This window comes from Cynocephalus volans, chromosome 2 (assembly GCF_027409185.1).
Source record: "Cynocephalus volans isolate mCynVol1 chromosome 2, mCynVol1.pri, whole genome shotgun sequence".
In the NCBI taxonomy this organism is placed as follows: Eukaryota; Metazoa; Chordata; class Mammalia; order Dermoptera; family Cynocephalidae; genus Cynocephalus; species Cynocephalus volans.
In genome coordinates, this window is record NC_084461.1 from 49,104,056 (window position 1) to 49,119,768 (window position 15,713).

Sequence of the window (15,713 nt, forward strand, 5' to 3'; positions counted from 1 at the left end):
AAAGAAAAAAAGGCTGCAACTAACAGTGAGAGAATGCCTTGACAGAAGGCACGATCCACACACACGAATGGCTCCTACCAGCTTATTTTGTTTCCGAATTTTTTTCCTGTCTGGGTGAATGTGGCCATTTTCCTGCCTTCAACTGCAGTTCTTAGTATGTGAAAGAGACAGTACTCCTCCCTGAATCATTGTAACAAAAATGGAACAAAGCTTCATCTAATTGCCAGTAAATTCCTTTCTTATATCTTCCTTGTCCCATAAAGTAGTGCTTTTCAAACGTTAATGGACATATGAAGTCGGGATCTCTTTAAAAATGAAGATTCTCTTTTCCGCCCGCTCCCCCCTCCCCCCGAGCGCTGCTCCGGCTCCAGCGCGCTCGCTCCGAGCTCCGGGCTCCTGCCAAGCTAGCGCCGCCGTTGTCTCCCTCCGGCCGCCATCATGATCATCTACCGGGACCTCATCAGCCATGATGAGATGTTCTCCGACATTTACAAGATCCGGGAGATCGCGGACGGGCTGTGCCTGGAAGTGGAGGGGAAGATGGTCAGTAGGACAGAGGGTAACATTGATGACTCGCTCATTGGTGGAAATGCCTCCGCTGAAGGGCCCGAGGGCGAAGGTACTGAAAGCACAGTAATCACTGGTGTTGATATTGTCATGAACCATCACTTGCAGGAAACTAGCTTCACGAAAGAAGCCTACAAGAAATACATCAAAGATTACATGAAATCAGTCAAAGGGAAACTTGAAGAACAGAGGCCAGAAAGAGTAAAACCTTTTATGACAGGGGCTGCAGAACAAATCAAGCACATCCTTGCTAATTTCAAAAACTACCAATTCTTTATTGGTGAAAACATGAATCCAGATGGCATGGTTGCTCTGCTGGACTACCGTGAGGATGGTGTGACCCCATATATGATTTTCTTTAAGGATGGTTTAGAAATGGAAAAATGTTAACACATTTGGCAATTACTTTGGATCTATCACCTGTCGTCATAACTGGCTGCTGCTTGTCATCCACACAACACCAGGACTTAAGACAAATGGGACTGATGCCATCTTGAGCTCTTCATTTATTTTGACCATGATTTATTTGGAGTGGAGGCATTGTTTTTAAGAAAAAAACATGTCATGTAGGTTGTCTAAAAATAAAGTGCATTTAAACTCAAAAAAAAAAAAAAAAAAAAATGAAGATTCTGATTTAGGAGGCCTCGGGTGGGATTCTGCATTTCTACCAAGTGCGCAGGTGATGATGGTGCTGCTGGGTCCTGGGTTACATTTTGAAGGAAAAAGGCTGTAAAGCCGTTGGTAGATTGCTTTGCAAGAACAAAGAGAATTGTGAGCATAGCTCCTCAAATGAAGAATCAATGCTTCACTAATCAAATTACACAGCCCTGCTCTGCATAAACAACTTTTTTCTTCAGTTACGGATCATGGTCCCCCTGGGTCAACAGTAATTAGAGAACATCATCGATTTTAAGACATATCAGTGATATAAAAATGTGCATATTAGAACTGATGAAATATAGTATCCAATAAATCAATCATTGAATTGTCTTAAGTACCAAGTATGTGCTGGGGCAGGTTTTCAGACAATTGCAACACAGACTAGGAAGAGCTCATCATACCTGCACAAGGTACTATGAAAGCACATAGAAGGGACACCTAACCCAATGTTGGGGGCGATGGGGGTTGGCAATAGGGGATGGAGAAAAACGGTTTTGCTGTAGGAGAAAAACACAATAAATATTATTCATATATGGCCCGAAGGCTAACAACTTTAGTAATCTTAAGCCCTGGGGAATATTTTTCTCCTCTCTGTCTTTACTAGTGGGTGTAAGTCAAGATCTGGAAGGATATTTTTAAAGGCAATGATGACGTAATGCAGAGTGCTACAAATACTTGTAGCTGTGGTCATAACAAATCACCATGGCCCAGGAAACTAGGACAAGTTGGGACTTAATTTTTAAAAATTATATACAGGTTTAAAGTTTTTCTTCCTGTGACAAGTCTGGCATGACAAAATACGCAATCAGTAATCATAGTTACAGAAGTTTTATTGTTTGTTTGTTTGTTTTTAGTTGCTAATGAAACAACTGCTTAGTGGCCTCCAGAAATACCCTGCATTCTTCAGTCCAACATTTTCAAAGAAGCTGAATTTTTATTTCCTATCTGAAATCTACCTATAAGTAATAGATTTAAAAACTAAATAAACTGATGTAGAATTGTATACAAAATCAGTAATTTAAAAATCTATGTATCATTGGCTTTGAACCATGAACTTAAGAAAATGTATTCACAAAAATAAAGGCAATCTACTTTTAAAACATATTTTCTCTTTTAAGTCTATAAGTTTATAAATGTGTGTGTATATATTCATATATACATACATATCACCTTAAGTAACTCTATTATTCAAGATTGTTGTGATAATGTTTTAAATACACATTTTTAATTATGCTCACTTTAGTAAAAATCATGATTACAATTACATAAAAAGTATCCTAATTCACCTTATCGTTTCAACAAAAGAATTTTTCCTGAATTATTTCCACCTCTTAAAATGCTATCTGATACATTAAAGTTGGAGTATATGTATTGGCAGTCAAGCTAGTTTTTAAAAGGAAAATCATTAGAGATACCCCCCTAAAAAGAATATTGTTGTCTATTTATTTCTGTTTTAATTAAGAGTTTGAGATTTAGTGTGTCCAAATTTGAGTTCAGTGTGTACTTTAAAAGAGATCGTAGAAATACCTAAAATATGATTCTTGTGGGTTGTCTTATGTGTGCTCATTAACCACAAATACCATAATCATATATACATATATATATATATATATATATTTTTTTTTTTTTTTTTAATAAAAGACAGGGATAATGAATGAGGTAGTTACCACTGTCACTTTCTGGTAAGAGGCGTCGGCTACCTGCTTTACTTCTCCAGGTAAGGATTACTCATTTCCTCTGACATCTTCAAATGTTCTTCTAAACTTCAGGTAACATAATCGGTTGCTACAGTAACTTCTCCAAATGTATCAAAAGACTACAAATCAAAGGGATGTAGTACCAACTTTACTTTGCCGTAAAGTAACTTAGAGCTACTATTCTGCAAGTCTACCAGTGCTTCAATTTAGAAAGCATTTTATGTGAGGTTGCCAAACAGCAATCCATTAAAACATATTAAGCAATCATTCATCTCCCTTAATGGCTTAGCTACAGACATTTGCTTCCTGCTGAGATCAGAAAGTACTCTAGCTGTAGAAATTGTGAACTATTTTGGATGGCAGAGTTCTCTGACTGTGTGCCCTGTCTTTTCCTAACAAGTTAAATGAGGCGATAAGTATAAAAGAAGTCTTGAATATAGGAAATCAAGAAATAGAAAAGCCAAATTGGCTATTTAAGTTGGCATAATTCCTCTATTTTGTGGTAAGTCTCACAAAATACCAAATTCGAATTTCAAAATAATCTGAATATGAGTTTTCCTTCAAATGCACTACTAAATTATTCTCAGAAAGACATAGTTTTTGAGTTGCTTTGTCATTTGCAGCAAAATGGATCATAAGATAGGGCTGATGGTTTTGTGGTGTTTTTTTCCCCGTATTATTTTACTAAACTTTTTTTCTGTTCTTTTGTATCAGTAATTGAATTTGAGATGGCAATAAGTCTGACTTCAAAGCCTAATAATTTTCAGATCAAAATGACACCCTCATAAGATTAAGAACAATGAAATTGTCAGGATCAAATCTGAAAATAATTGAAATGGGTCATTCCAAAATAAATGCATTCTTTTTTTTTTTTTTTCTATTGGTCTTTAGGACTTTTCTTTGGACTAGGTTTATGTTTTGATTTACTAAACTTTGTCTATGAATGACCCAAGGCGTTATCCCTAAATGCAGCTAACTCACACATCTCATCTTAATTCATGTCAACATCTTCATAACCCATGCATGTGTTAGGCATTATGCTTGATTAAGGATACAAAGATCAAATATACTCTTTCTCTAAGAGTTTATAGTCCACTGGGGAAACAGATTTGTGATCGATGTCAATATGATATAATGGCAATACTTTCCAGGGTACCAAGGGACTTCAGACCTAACTCAGATTGGTCATGACCAGCAAAGGTTCAGGGAGATGGGTAAGTGGAAGGATGGAAGAAAAACAGGGTGAAGAAGGGCATCTCGGGATTGAGGAACAAGCATGTGCAAGGCCCAAGAGTAGGTAGATTAGATTCCTTCAAGAAACTAACATTAGATTTTGTCTGGGTGGTTGATAGCGACTGGCCATTGGAGAGGTGGTAACACATGGACCTGGAGACAGGAGCAGGTCCAAGATCATGAAGGATGTTAGGTACCATGTTAGGAATATGTTATTCAAGGAATTGAACTTTGGCCTATTTAGGACAAGTTCTAACAGTCTTAACAAATTATCTCATAAATAAATATACCTTGTCCAGATACAGTATATTCAAAGCCTGTAAAGATTTATATGAGATTATTCCTGAATTTCTATGAACGCTACAGACATAAAATGCCAACTTATGTGGTACAGATGAATCTAATACTTTCCCACTACCACCCTAAATAAAAATGCCTGCATTCCAGTTGTCAGGCAATAGTAATATCTGAGAAAAGCTGTAAATGAGAAAGAAATATGGTGGTAATTAAACACTTATTGTGCTATGAAAGCCAAAATTAAAACCTTCAAATTGTGCACTAGCTCAAAGATAGATTCTCTGAGGGTGGAGAAATCTCTGGGTTGAAGGATGACAAAGAAAAGAAGGAAATAGGGAATGGGCAAGAGGAACTTCCCTGAGATCAAGGATTGATTGGTTGAAAAAGAAAGGGCAATGATATAAAAAACGCAGGCAAAACTTTTGTTCAAAATGAAAAGATAACAAGTGTTGGCAAGGATGTGGAGAAAAAGAAACCTTTTGCACTGTTGGTGGGAGTGTGAATTGCTATAGCTATTATGGAAAACAGTATGGAAGTTCCTCAAAAAACTAAAAATAGAACTACTATATGATCCAGCAATCCCACTTGTGAGTAATATTCAAAGGAGATAAAATCAGTATGTCTGAGAGATAGCTGCATCCCCGTGTTCATTGCACCATTGTTCACAATAGCCAAGACATGGGAATAATCTAACTGTCTGTCAACAGATACCTGTATATCTCACAATTTCTCTATTTTATACTCATATATATATATACACACATACATGCACGCACACACACACACACACACACACACACACACACACACACACACACATGTACCATGGAATATTTTTCAACCATAAAAAAAGAAATCCTGCTATTTGTAACAATATGGATGACTCGTGAGGGCATTATGCTAAATGAAATAAGTCAGACAGAGGAAGACAAATTCTACTTGATCTCACTTATCTTTTGAATCTAAAAAAGTTGAACTCACAGAAACAGAGAGCAAAATGGTGGTTGCCAGGGGCTGGGTAGGTAGAAGAAATGGAGAGACGTTGGTCAAAGAGTACACACTTTCAGTTATAAGATTAATAAGTTAGGGACTGTAGGAAGCTGCAGTACTAGAGGAACCCAGGATGCATTCCTCCACAGAAGACCAGAACAGGCTCACCACTATCACTGCTGCACTTGCTGATGACATTGTAGGGACCCAGGACCATCACCTGCCTTCCCATAGTGAGTTTCGAACTTCCCCATGCTGCTACCACCTGCAGCCCAACTCCAGCTGCTGCACTGCCAGTAGACATCCACACCAGTGCTGTAGCACTGACCAGACAAGCCATGCACAGGATCCCTGCCCACACCACCACACCAGCCAGCCCAGCCCTGCTGTAGCTATCCCTGTTTGCAGAAGACATGATCCTGTATATAGAAAAACCTAAAGATTCTACAAAAAAAAACCCTCTAAGAGCTGATAAGCAATTTCAGTAAAGTTGGAGGATACAAAATCAACCCACAAAAATCAGTAGCATTTTAATACTCCAATTACGAACTTGCAGAAAAATAAATCAAGAAAGCAAGCCCACTTATAATAGCCACACACACACACAAAAAAATGAAACACCTAGGAACCAATTTAACCAAGGAGGTGAAAGATCTCTACAACGAGAACTACAAATCACTGCTGAAAGAAATTAAAGAGGACACAAAAAGATGGAAAGACATTCCACACTCTTGGATTGGAAGGATTAGCATTGTGAAAATGTTCATACTACCCAAAGCAATCTACAGGTTCAGTGTAATCCCCATCAAAATACCAATGACATTCTTCACAGAATTAGAAAAAAGCCCCTAACACTCGTATGGAAAAACAAAAGACCTCAAATAGCCAAAGCGATCCTGAGCAAAATAAATAAATAAAACTGGAGGCATTATACTACCTGACTGCAAATTATACTACAAAACTATAGTAACCATAACTGCATGGTACTGGCATAAACAAAGACACATGGACCAATGGAACAGAACAGAGAACCCAGAAATCAACCCACATACATAAAGCCAACTGATCTTCAACAGAGGCAACAAGAACACACATTGGGGAAAAGACAGACTCTTCAGGAAATGGTGCTGGGAAAACTGGACATCCATATGCAGAAGGATGAAACTAGACTCATACCTCTCATCATACACCTACTCAAAATGGATTAAGGGCTTAAATATAAGACCTGACACCATAAAACTCCTAAAAGAAAACATAGGGGAAACCTATGGGAGGTAGGACTGAGCAAAGACTTTATGAATATGAAACCAAAAGTGCAAGCAACAAAAAGAAATATAAACCAGTGAGATTATATCAAACCACAAAGCTTCTGCAAAGCAAAGGGAACAAGTAACAGAGCAAAAAGACAATTTATAGAATGGGAGAAAATATTTGCAAACTATGCATCCAACCAGGTATTAATATCCACAATATACAAGGAACTCAAACAATTAACAGTAAAAAACCAAATAACCCAATTGAAAAATGGGCAAAGGAGCTGAATAGGCATTTCTCAAAGGAAGATAGATGAATGGCCAACAGAAACATGAAAAAATGCTCAACATCACAAATGCAAATCAAAACTACATTGAGATATCATCTCACCTAGGTAGACTGTCTATTATCAAAAGACAGAAAATATCAATTGCTGGGGAGGGTGAGGAGAAAGGGGAAACCTTCCGACACTGTTGGTGGGACTGAAAATTGTTGCCGCTATTATGGACAATGGTATGGAGGTTCCTCAAACAATTACAGATAGAACTGCCATTCCACTTCTGGGTATGAACCCAAAGGAATGGAAATCATCATGTCGAAGGGATACTTGCACTCCCATGTTTATCACAGTTCTATTTACAGTAGCCAAGAGTTGGAACCAACCTAAATGTCCATCAACAGACAACTGGATAAGGAAAGCGTGGTATATATACTCAATGGAATACTACTTGACTGTAAAAAAGAACGAAATTCTGCCATTTGCAGCAGCATGGATGAACTTAGAGAAAAATATGTTAAGTGATATAAGCCAGGCCAGAAAGAGAAACACTGCATATCCTCACTCATAAGTGGGAGCTAAAAAGTTCATTAATTAATTAATTAAAAGAAATAAAGAGAAACAATATCATAATAATACACTAAACTTTCAAAAAAAAAAAGAGAGAACAGAATTATGGTTATTAGAGGTAAGAAAAGGGGAGAGGGAGGGGAGTTAGTGAGAAATTGGTTAAGACTCACAAAGACTGATTATTATGTTTCATAAGCTTGAATACACTAATTATCTTGACTTGATCACATATTATACACAGGTATTGATATTCAAATCCATACCCCACAAATATGTATAATCAATTACATTTCACTAAAAAAACTGTCAAAAATAAAAAATAATTCTACCAGGATAAAAAATAAATAAATAAATGGCTGAATTCTGGAAATCTAATGTACAACATAAAGATAGTTAACAATACTGTATTATACACCTGAAATTTGCTGAGAGTAGATCTTAAATGTTCTCACCACAAAAAACAAAAATGGAAAACTAGATGATGAGGTGATAGATACGTTAACTAACTTGATTGTGGTAATCATTTTGCAATATGTGACATTTTATACCTTCAATTTATATAATTTTATCTGTCAATTACACCTCAATAGTGCTGGAAAAAAATAAAAACAAACAAACAAAACACCTTTGATGAGAAATAATTATGAGATGGGTGGGGTAGATAGGAGAAACTTGCAGAGGAAATTTAAAATCAGATGGCAAAGGTGCTTTGTCGAAAGTTTAATTACTTTGAGCGGGTTTGTTGTTTTTGCATTTCTTTATTTTTCCCTCTTTTGCTTCTTAGTAAATGAACATCTTAACCCAATTACTTTCTGCTTTGGTCATTCTCTAACCCCCTGAGTTGTGTGTGTGTTTGTTTATTTGTTTGTTTGTTTTAATGACTAACACTTTAAACTTCTCCTCTAGGCAATGTTCCCATTAGAGGTGGAAACTTCTAGTATTTCCACCTCATTCCACCCTTCACACACTTCCACCTTATGCTTTCAATATCTTTGTCAAGACTAGTACACAGTAGGGCAATGTAGTGCAGTGGTTGATAATCTGGTTTCTGAAGGCAAATTGCACAGCTGTGATTCCCAAGGCTGCTACTGTCATCTGATTTTCTTGGGAAAAATATGTAATTACTCCATGACTATTTTCCTACGTATGTAAAAAAGTGATAATACTAGATTCATGAGACTGACCCAAATATCTAGGGACCTATTACTGTAGAAAAGATGGCTGGATCTGCAGTAAATATACTGCAACTAACTATGAAGGATAGGTCAAGAGCATCACAGCGACCTTGGCCTTGACATGCTTGGGCTACTGGGTCAGCCCTGGATTACCTATCTGTACAATGCTTAGTGTGTGAGAGAGAAAAAGACAAAAAGAGAAACAAAAACTTATCTTGTTTAAGCTACTTTATTTAGGTTTTTTGTTACATGCAGGAAAGCTTAACTCCTAACCAATAAAATGTCTATACAAAGTTCATCTCAAATCCCAACTCCTTTATAATGTTCTCTCTCTAACTTATTCATTAGGGTCAGAAGTTCTCTCTCCCTCCTTTAAATTCTTAAATTGCTCATTTTATACTTACCTCTAATTTGCAACTTAAACATTACTTATCCCTTGTAGAATTCATAATTGATCTCTGCAATAATACTATAAACTAGGTGAAGGCAGGAAACATGTCCTATTTGCCCACAGGGTCAGCAATATGTTGTACTAGCACTTGAGATATTTGTTGACTACCTAGTTATTGTAAAAGAGAGATTTTTTTAAAAGGAAGACATTATTCTCTCTAATAAAAGGTTTCATGATCTGAAAAATTGCAAAACAGGCAAATTAAATGAAATTAATTAAATTAAGTAATAAATGTGAAAGACAATGAAGAGTTTTGAGTTAATGGGTTGTTCTTGCTGTTGTGTATTTTTAAAAAAGAAACATATACAGACACTTAATCATTTGCATGGTAAGAATAAGTAACAGCTGAATCTGCCATCTTTTCCAAAAGCAGGACATGGTATGTTATTTTACTCCAGAGTTAAGTCAAATAGATGAAGGTTCCTCTTGATACAGATAGGTTGGATCTATCTTTTCTATTTAGTAGGTGAGCTTTTGTGTCTTTCAGCCATATGATTTATTAAAAATCAAACCTGGCTTTGAAAACATATTTGGGAAATATGCATGAGTGTTTTTATCTGTCGTCTTTTATTTTTATGTAGTTAGCCTCACAAGGGTTCTGTAGGAATGGAGTCTAGAACTTCATCCAATAGGGTGATAGAATGCTCAATTATTCTAGAGAGCTTGATGTCGTATTTCTCAGAGTCCATGGCAATGTATCCCTTTGTACACAAGGATGAATTATCTTCCTTGAATAGTGATAGAAAGAAATAGCATAATAGAGAGCTATAAGGAATCTCAAGAAATCACCAGATCCATTTGTCTCCCTGCTAGATAATGTTTAATGATCTTGAACACTGGAGAATCATAACTCACTATCCAGGCATTGCCTAAACCCTTGGGGGAAGGGAAGGAAAGTAGTGGGGGGTGGGTAGATCAGGGGTCATCATCTAAATCATTTAGAAGAAGGAAATATCTGGAAAATTGCAGGTGGGAGACTTTAATAGGCCAGCCCTGACAAATGACCCAGCTCAGTTGCACTCATTCACATGGCCACACCTATGTGTAAGGGAGCCTGGGAAATACAGTCCTGTGTCTCCAGCATAAAATGGAATTGGATTCTGAGAAAAAACTAACAGTTTCTGCCACATAAATTCTGTTTCCCATGGTACTAAAGCATCCATTTATTAATTCAATAAATGTTTATAGAGTCCGTATTCTTTAATGTTTATAATCTAGTTGGGGAGAGACATATTAATTACATATTCAAAAACAATATATGTATAATTATAAACTTACGTAAGTGCATGAAGGAAAAGTACAGAGAACTATGAGAGTGTAAACAGACCTGACTTAGAGTGAGGGATCAGGGTAAGCATCTCTGAGGGAAGGACAGTTGAGCTGTCATTTAAAGGATGAATGCACTTAAACTGTCATATCCTGTTATTCGTTATGAAACAGTGTTTTCTTCCCTTCTTGGTAGAATTATCTCTGTGATTTGTAATAAAGGAGCAGTGATATAGACAACTTAATGAAATGGGTACATATTCATAGCTTCCATTACATGAATCTCATTATATGCTTTTCTAACAGGTAAATGGTGTATACACATACCTGATACCCAGCCTCATGTTTTAACCAAACATCATAACCAGCAACCCAACAAGTGTGTTTTAAGCTCTTTTGGAAAAAAGAGTCTGGGGTCAGGTTTCTCAAGTGATGAGAGTTACTGAAAAGATTTAGAAAAAAGTAAGGAAGCATTAGAAATCCTCATAAGCATTATAGTTAAGTTTTATGGAAAATGGGAAACTCATATAGAATACAGTAGAATATCTAGTCTTCCTTCCTCAGGACTTCTTTCAATTTTTCTCTCTGTGTTTCTTGTCAAGCCACCCACAGCCAACTCTCTTTTTCCCTTTTCTCTTCTCCATGGTTCTTTCTTACCCATGGCTTCTACTGACACATTGTTTTTGACTGCCACTTTCTTTCTCTGTGCCTTTTGGCTGTAGGTTATTTCAGTACCTGTGTCTGTTGGTTTTTCTGCTACCACAATTAATATGGATGTTTTATAATCATTGTCCTCAAGAAAGAAGAGGATTGCAAACATTAGTCTTTTTTTCTCTGGCCAACCTATAGATAGCTACCTTAGGATCAAGAACAAATCTCTGATCAAATAAATTGTTGTGTATCCAGGGTGCAAAGCATGCATGTGGTTCTTGGTATAGAGTATGAGGGCTCATTTTCATTTCAGACCAAGATGGAACAGATTTGCTCTCCTGCCTGACATAATTTTGTAAAATCGGTCACAATATATAAAACACAACTTTAAGACATTGAACATCAGTCAGCAAAGGACAGTGACTCCTGTAAAAGGGAAGACAAATGAGAAAAGCCCTATAATCAATGCTGCTTACTGTCTGGAGAGAGTTACCAGGCCATAGCTGAGAAATGAAGGCCCTAGGCAGAGCTCAGTTCCCTCTTAGTTGGGATCATAGAGCTGGGAATCTGGAGAGTCCAGTCTGCTAGAGTTTGCAGAAAAGAAGACTGAAGAAGAGAGATGCACAGTAAAAAATAATTTTCAGAAAACTACAGAGGGTTCCCCCTTGGTATTAAATTAAATGCTCATCAAAGCATGCATGTAAGGAAACTACTTGAGGACAGGGAAAAAATTATTCAGAAGAATTAGAGGGAATAATCCTTGGATCTCACACTGGGATGAAAAAAAAAATTGTGTTTACATTAGCCAGACTGGAAATCTTCATACTTAATGGGGCATCAGGTAGAGTACTCTAAAGGATATTGCCTCAATGGTGGGGCAAATTTAGCCCTAGAATAATGATCTAGTCCTACCTCACAAAGCAAGGCATTCAAAATCAAAGTGTTTTTAAATAACTTAACTGCATCCTGGAACAAAGCTTAGGAATATTTAAAAGAATACAAAAATATTCAGCACTGAATAAGGTAAAATTCATACTGTTTGGCATCCAATACAAAATTACTAGACATGCAAAAAATTGGGAAAATACAACCCATAATGAAGAGAGAAATTAATCAATAGAAACAGTTCCATAACTAATACAGGTTATAGAATTAGTAGACAAGTAAGTTAAAAGTTATTATAACTGTATTTCATATGCCCCAGTAGGTTGAAGAAAGATCGAGTACATTAAGTAGAAATAAGGAAGATATAAAATATACCAAGTCAAACTTTATGAGTAGAAACTACAATGAAAAATACAATAAAGAAATTAATAGTAAATTAGACACTAGAAAGGAAAGATCACTCACTTTGAATACATAGTGATAGAAACTATCCAAAAAGAAATACACAGAGAAAGGAGGAAAAAAATAAACAGAGTATGTGTGGACTGTGAGAAAACTTCAAGCAACCAAACATATGTGTAATGAAAACCGCCACAAAAGAGGGTGTGACAGAACAGTTTTAGGAGAAATAATGGCCAACATATTTTTTAATGTGATGAAAACTTCAAAGCTACAGATCCAAGAAGCTTAACAAACTTGGTGCACAAGAAACATCAGAGGAAACAATTCCAAAGTATGTGAGAGTAAAATTGCTTAACATCAGAAATAAAGAGAAAATCTTAAAAGCAGCCGATATAAAAGATACGGGACATACAGAAAACAAAGAGAAGGATGACAGCAGATTTCTCAGCAGAAAAAATGCAAGTCAAAAGACAGTGAAGCAGCATCTTAAAATTACTGGGGAAAAAAACCTGATAACCTAGAATTCTATACCCCATAAAAAATACCAAAAGTAAAGGGGAAGTAAGACTTTTCAGACATTAAAAACGTAAAAAAATTCTTACTACCAACAAACCTGAATAAAGTCTTTCAAGCAGGAAGAAAATGATACCAGATGGAAATACTGACAGATGAAACACAAAGGTCACAGGTGACCTGCATTTTAGAGGGATCCCTTGTTCCGAAATAAATATTCCCCGATGAAAGCACTGCTTTCTGAACATCTTAGTTAAGTATTAGTCTCTCTTCATCCCATTATCCTATTTTGTTTTTTCAAGCAGTTATAATTATGTGAAAATATTTTATTATTTAATCATGTATTTTAAAAATTGTCCATGAGGTAAGAACCCTTTCTGTCCTGTTAACTCCAATTCTCTGGGGCCTAAAATTATGTGCACGCCAAAGACATATTTGTAGGAGGAAGGAAGGAAGGAAGGAAAGAAGGAGTTCACAATATGGCATAACGAGTAACTGGTAATTTAAACCTTCCTGATGTGTTCAAATTTTAAAATAAAAACTTAAAATTTAAGGATCTGTACCTATTTGAGTTTGTGGGGGAGAAAAGGGCTTGTCCTAGGAGGTTCTGCTGCTCAGAATCATAAAGAAAAGCACAAACTAGTGGGGACAGCCAATTTCTGAAAGAAGCTACCTCTTACTATAAGTTCTCATGTTTCTAATATTTAAAGTCTCCTCTGATTAAAGGAATTTGTTTCCTAAGCGCATGAAGACTGGCTTGTATCTATTTTACGGGTAAAACAGTTTGAACAAAAAGAACAACTGATTCGATTGGCAGGGATCCATGAAACACTGGAGGTCTTGAGATCTTCACCAAAGTTGGAGTAAGAAGAGGGTGGGAGAGGAAAGCTTGGAGATATCTAGTTTCAGAAACAAGAACTGAAGGTTGAAACTCTATGCTTATTCCACTCTTTAGGAATGGAAGCTGACTTGCAACCACAACCATAAGGCCTTTCATAAAATTCAAGACGTTTTAAATTCCCTTACATTTGTCTCCACTTTGTTACCCCTAAGGATTTTCAATAAAAGTCTTATAATGGAAAGAATATGTTTGCTGGTCTTGATGGTACAAGGAAGGGGGATTTGAGAAATCGCTCCCACTCTGCATTGAGGGCTAGGGGTGGGGAAAGAAACAGAGATAAAAATTCCAAGGGCCCAAAGGGTGAAAGTAGCTGCCAAAAGAAAAGGAGAGGTAAGGGAGAAGCATTCCTGAGAGAGGCTTTGGAGCGAACTTCAGGAAGCCCTAAGAGGGACTTCTCTGATTTGTTTTTAATAATTTTCACTGTGACAACCACTGTCAACCCAGGATATGGGGAAAAGGAGCATCCAGTTTAATCTCCAGTTCCTGGGTTGCTTGTTTAAATTCAGATTTTTGGACTCTAAACCAAACCAAGTAAATCAGACTCTCTGAAGGACAAGCCCAAGAATGTGAATTTTTTAAATGGCCACTCAGCACATTAAAGTTTGCATCAGAATCCTAGAAAACAATTCAAAGGAATTGATCAATGATCCATGAAACCATAGCTCTGGTACCCTTAGATTTTGTGTTATTAATAGCACTGAATTAACTTCAGTGCCTAAACAGAACCTTATAGCCTAATTTTAAGTGGTATGACACTCCCTGACTTACTATGACATTGCAGTGGATAAGTGAGAAATTTTTCTGTGCAGGTCCATCCAGAAATCATCCTAGAATTAAAGTTGCTTTCTGAATAAATCACACAAAAGAGACTTCAGAAACTGAAACGAGGAATAGCCTCTTAATCGAGCCCTCTTGAGAAATGGAAGACTAAACAAGAAGGCAATTTTCTAAGACTAAAAAGCGACAATTGCAGCAGGATCTTTTGATGCAATGTATGTCAACTTTTGGAGTTAGCTTTGTACTTCAGTCCTGGGCATTTGCACAAGCTCCAAGAACAATAATTATTTCCTGCCCACTAGTAGTTCTTGGGGCCTAGGACAGTTCATTGTGGTTTTTTCTTTTTCTTTTCTTTTCTAATTAAAGGACTGGAGAGACTACAAATGAGACTTATTTCCTTTATAACTCACATAATATAATCCAATTCCAAATGCCACTCTCCATCTGTGACAGGAACTGGCTTGTCAATCCTGAGATTTCTCTGTGAGCATCTCTTTGTTTTTACTAGAAGAACGAAGACCTGAGGACAGAGGAAGGATATAATAACTGTTAATGGACCAGCTAATCTGTCGCTACATGTGTCCACCCTACAGATTTTTTATTAAACTTTTGAAACATTCTTAGAGAAGCTCTTCAAGTTATAATTATTGTACTGTGCTTGCATGCCTAGCTTTTAAACACATTTTTTTAAAAGCTTCTTTTTGACAACACACAATACATTACTTACAGAATTACTAAACATAAGGTACTTTTCCTGAGGCCAGTGATATGAAATTATGTCTTGTTTTATTCAGACAGAGAGAAGGAGAGAGAGAGAGAGAGAGAGAGAGAGAATATTTACAAGGATATGGAGTAAGTTCCTTTTTGAAAGCAGCATTTCAGTCCTATCTCTTGCTCCAGAGGAAAATATGAACTTTTGTGATATGCTAACATTTCACTTAGCAAAGGGGCTTAAACAGAAAGAAAACAAAGTTAACCTATGAGCTCTCCATTTCTTTCCTTGAGAACTAAAGCACAGTTGGATATACAGTATATCATCCCCCCAAGCATGGTGTAGGTATCATTGGTCATAGACTCTGGTTGCTAAAAGAAACTTTAGAGATTATAGAAATTTTTTTTTTTTTGCCTTCAGATTATTAAAATGATC

General features: G+C 36.5%; 1 protein-coding gene across 1 annotated transcript; it reads left to right on the forward strand.

The window, feature by feature from the left end:
* Positions 1 to 327: 327 nt before the first annotated feature.
* Positions 328 to 1,025, forward strand: LOC134369936 (translationally-controlled tumor protein-like). Its single transcript, XM_063086785.1, has one exon. It carries the CDS (start codon positions 439 to 441, stop codon positions 955 to 957), a length of 519 nt encoding a protein of 172 aa, XP_062942855.1. The 5' UTR covers positions 328 to 438; the 3' UTR covers positions 958 to 1,025.
* Positions 1,026 to 15,713: the final 14,688 nt, after the last annotated feature.

Coding starts and splice junctions, on each gene's coding strand:
- LOC134369936 (XM_063086785.1), top strand. CDS start 439: ATGATCATCTACCGGGACCTCATCAGCCATGATGAGATGTTCTCCGAC.